We start from the raw sequence: 3,180 nt of genomic DNA on the forward strand, positions 1-3,180 counted from the left end.
CTGACTGAATAAGAGCAGTAAGCAATGGAGAAATTTTACCAAAAATAAAAATGTACTTCAAAAGAAGATGGTTTGGGGCTTCCCTGGTGGCGCAGTGGTTGAGAGTCCGCCTGCTGATGCAGGGGACATGGCTTTGCGCCCCGGTCCGGGAAGATCCCACATGCTGCGGAGCGGCTGGGCCCGTGAGCCATGGCCGCTGAGGCTGTGCGTCCGGAGCCTGTGCTCAGCAAAGGGAGAGGCCACAACAGTGAGAGGCCCACGTACCGCAAAAAAAAAAAAAGAAGATGGTTTGATTATTGTGACAGAAACTTAACCGCTAGCCAATATTTATTCCCTTCTCACTGACAACACCCGATTCTGTTCAAGGTGGTGATGTGCTCAGTTAAAACATCTCACATCTCAGACTCCTTTGCAGCTAGGAGTAGCCATGTGATGACATTTTGGCTGATCAGATATAAAAGTCTGCTTGTGGGGCTTCTGTGAAAGTTATTGTTTTCCTGATAAATAAGGAATAGCCTAAGCTGGCGTGAACATTTTTGACAAGTCCTGCCCCCTCTTTGAGCTGGGACATGGATATGATGCGTGGAGGTGCATTAGCCACCTTGAGAATGCAAGCAAGGAAGCAGTACCCAGAGGATGCCAGAACAGTAAGCCAGAGAAGCCGTGTCTGCGATGCTCCCTGCGGGCAGTGGCGCCCCAGCCCAGCTATTTGCCCTTGGTGTTTCTGTTATATGAGAAAAATAAACGCGTAGCTTGTTTAAGTTGCTAAATTGGGTTTCTGTCAAATGCAATCCTGACTGATACAAACAGCAAAGGATTAAAGGAGGCCCTTAGGATGATAGCTGAAGCCATCAATTACCTTTTGTAAACAAACATGAAGGGTGTCTTGTCATGCTATCACACAGTTTTACTGGAACCATTATACTTCCAAAAAGTCAACATTAGATTTAATGTTTTTAAGCAAACTTTTCATTTAACTACAACATACATATGGAAAGGTACACACAAGATTTATAGTTGTTTGTTCTAAAACATAATTACATCCTTCCAATAATAACCTAAATTTTAGTAAATATTGGATAAATGTTTTTTTCACAATATTTTGTTTCATTTGCCACCATACAATGCCAATAACACCTTTTTACTTTTTGCATGAAATTTTGCCTTCCCCTAAGGATTCACTTCAAAGTGTTTTTTCTTTTTTTCCCCTTGTACACTTGTTCTTGAATAATGATGTCCTGTATCTCTTCCAGAAAGGGGTAGATCTGAGTAGATAAAGATGTAGAATATTTGAATAATATAGTTAATTGCTGTAGGCTTTCTTCTATAAATGGAGAGTGTACACTGTCCTCTTATGTCTCCTGGACAGTCCCAAACATCAAGCACTTCTTGCCCACAAGCAAAACCTTAGGCAGTCTCAATGAAATCAAGATTTTACACGTCACATTCTCCGATCATATCCCAGTGAAAACAGAAAGCAATAATTTTTTTAAAAATCCTTTCAAAAAATCATTGAGCAAAACAAACTTGTAATATTTGGAAACTAAACAATCTCTTCTGAATTATCTGGATCCAAAACGAATTAAGGAGAACATTTCACACCAAAACCTAAAGGACAGAAAAAAAATCACAGGAAAATTATAGTAAATAAAGTCTTCTAATATTAAAAAATAAAGTGAAAAAACCCATTTAAGTATTCAATTTAGGAATTAGAAAAAGGCCACACCACACACATGCACATAGTAGGAGGGAATTAATAAAGGTAAAAGTTGCAAATAATGAGACAGAAAACTGAAAATAATATAAAGGTCAACCCAAAAGTGCGTCTGAAAAAGAAAAAAAAACCAAACAATTAAATAGACTCCCTTCATATCTGATCTTGAAAAAAAAGAAGAAAAAAAGGCAAAAATATTAGAAATGGGAAAGTATCGATAGTTACAAGCACAGACCCCATGGTATGCACCTTTACGGCAGTAAATTTTATAATCTAGAGGAAAATGGATAATTTCTAGAAAAAGATAGATTACCAACGATTATTCAATAATGGGTAGAAAGAAAGTTAAGCAGACCAAAGATCAGGGAAGAGTTGTAGCAACCAAAGTTCTGCCATTAGGAAGTGGTTTATTTTCCACATTGTTTCAGAGTAGAAAATGAAACAAATGGCATATATAAAAGACAGAAGAGACCAATGTAATTCCAATTACTTTGAAATATAATTTTGGGAAAAATTGATGTTTTATTATTCTAAGTCTTCCTATGCAGAAATACGGTATATCTTGCAAATAATTCCTTTAATCTTCTTTTAATAATATCTAAAAGCTGTCATTATAAATGCTGAACTTTTCTTGTTAAATTTATTCTTGATTGTTTTCTTGATTTTGAGAACATTGTCCAGGAATTTCCCCCCATTTCTATTCCTAATCAATCATATTAGGCATGGAGAAAACCACTGATTTTGGTATATTTATCTGAAATCTAAGAACCTAGCAAAATCTCTTAAATTTTATTTATTTTTTAGCATCTGCATGTAAAGATAATTCTTATGGCGCCATAATTTATTTCCCTATATTGATGGACATTCGAGTTATTTCCAGTTTTGTTGCCTTACACACAATGCTGCAGGAAATATCCTTGCCCAAATATATGCTGAGAGTTTCAAGGGAGTCTGGAGAGCGGAGTTGCTGGGTCAAGAAGACATCTATGCTAGAGATGGGACCCTTGGGTGCAGAAGAAAGGAAAATATCTTTTTACTAAAACTTTATTTCAATTTCATGCAGACAACTAATATTAATTTGGGGTTTCCCTTCTTCTGGGTTTGAATCTAAGTTCTGGTCCCCCAAAATGCCCAGGCCTTGGGGTGTGGTGAGGAATGTGTGATTCTCTGTCATGGGTCCATTCTGGCTTCAGTGACATCATGGACCCTTCAATGCAGACACCTTTCTCTCACGGTTCTGTATTATGGGGTGTGGGGTGGGCTTGAGGTTGCTGGGGGGCCTTTTTGCCACCCTACTGCCATAGCCCAGCATCTCAGGAGAGGGCCTGTCTACCGCAGGAAGGTACAACCACCCAGTGGCCCTTCCCTGCTCTCTCCAGCCCAACGTCTTGGCTCTTGTCATCCTCTGCCATTTTCTCTGTCCTCGTGCAGTTCACCCATCTGGACCCCAGCCCAGAGAAAGCTTT

The 3,180-nt window shown here is 38.8% G+C and overlaps 1 protein-coding gene across 1 annotated transcript in view; it reads right to left on the reverse strand.

Moving 5' to 3' along the window:
- Positions 1-931: 931 nt before the first annotated feature.
- Positions 932-3,180, reverse strand: part of LOC112392374 (uncharacterized) — a 4,221-nt gene continuing 1,972 nt past the window's right edge. The window contains exon 2 of the mRNA XM_024734108.1: positions 932-1,608. Within this exon, the coding sequence (XP_024589876.1) occupies positions 1,597-1,608 (12 nt within the window). The 3' untranslated portion in view covers positions 932-1,596. The remainder of the gene's footprint in view (positions 1,609-3,180) is intronic.

This window comes from Neophocaena asiaeorientalis, unplaced genomic scaffold (assembly GCF_003031525.2).
Source record: "Neophocaena asiaeorientalis asiaeorientalis breed wild unplaced genomic scaffold, Neophocaena_asiaeorientalis_V1.1 scaffold280, whole genome shotgun sequence".
Classification (NCBI taxonomy): domain Eukaryota; kingdom Metazoa; phylum Chordata; class Mammalia; order Artiodactyla; family Phocoenidae; genus Neophocaena; species Neophocaena asiaeorientalis.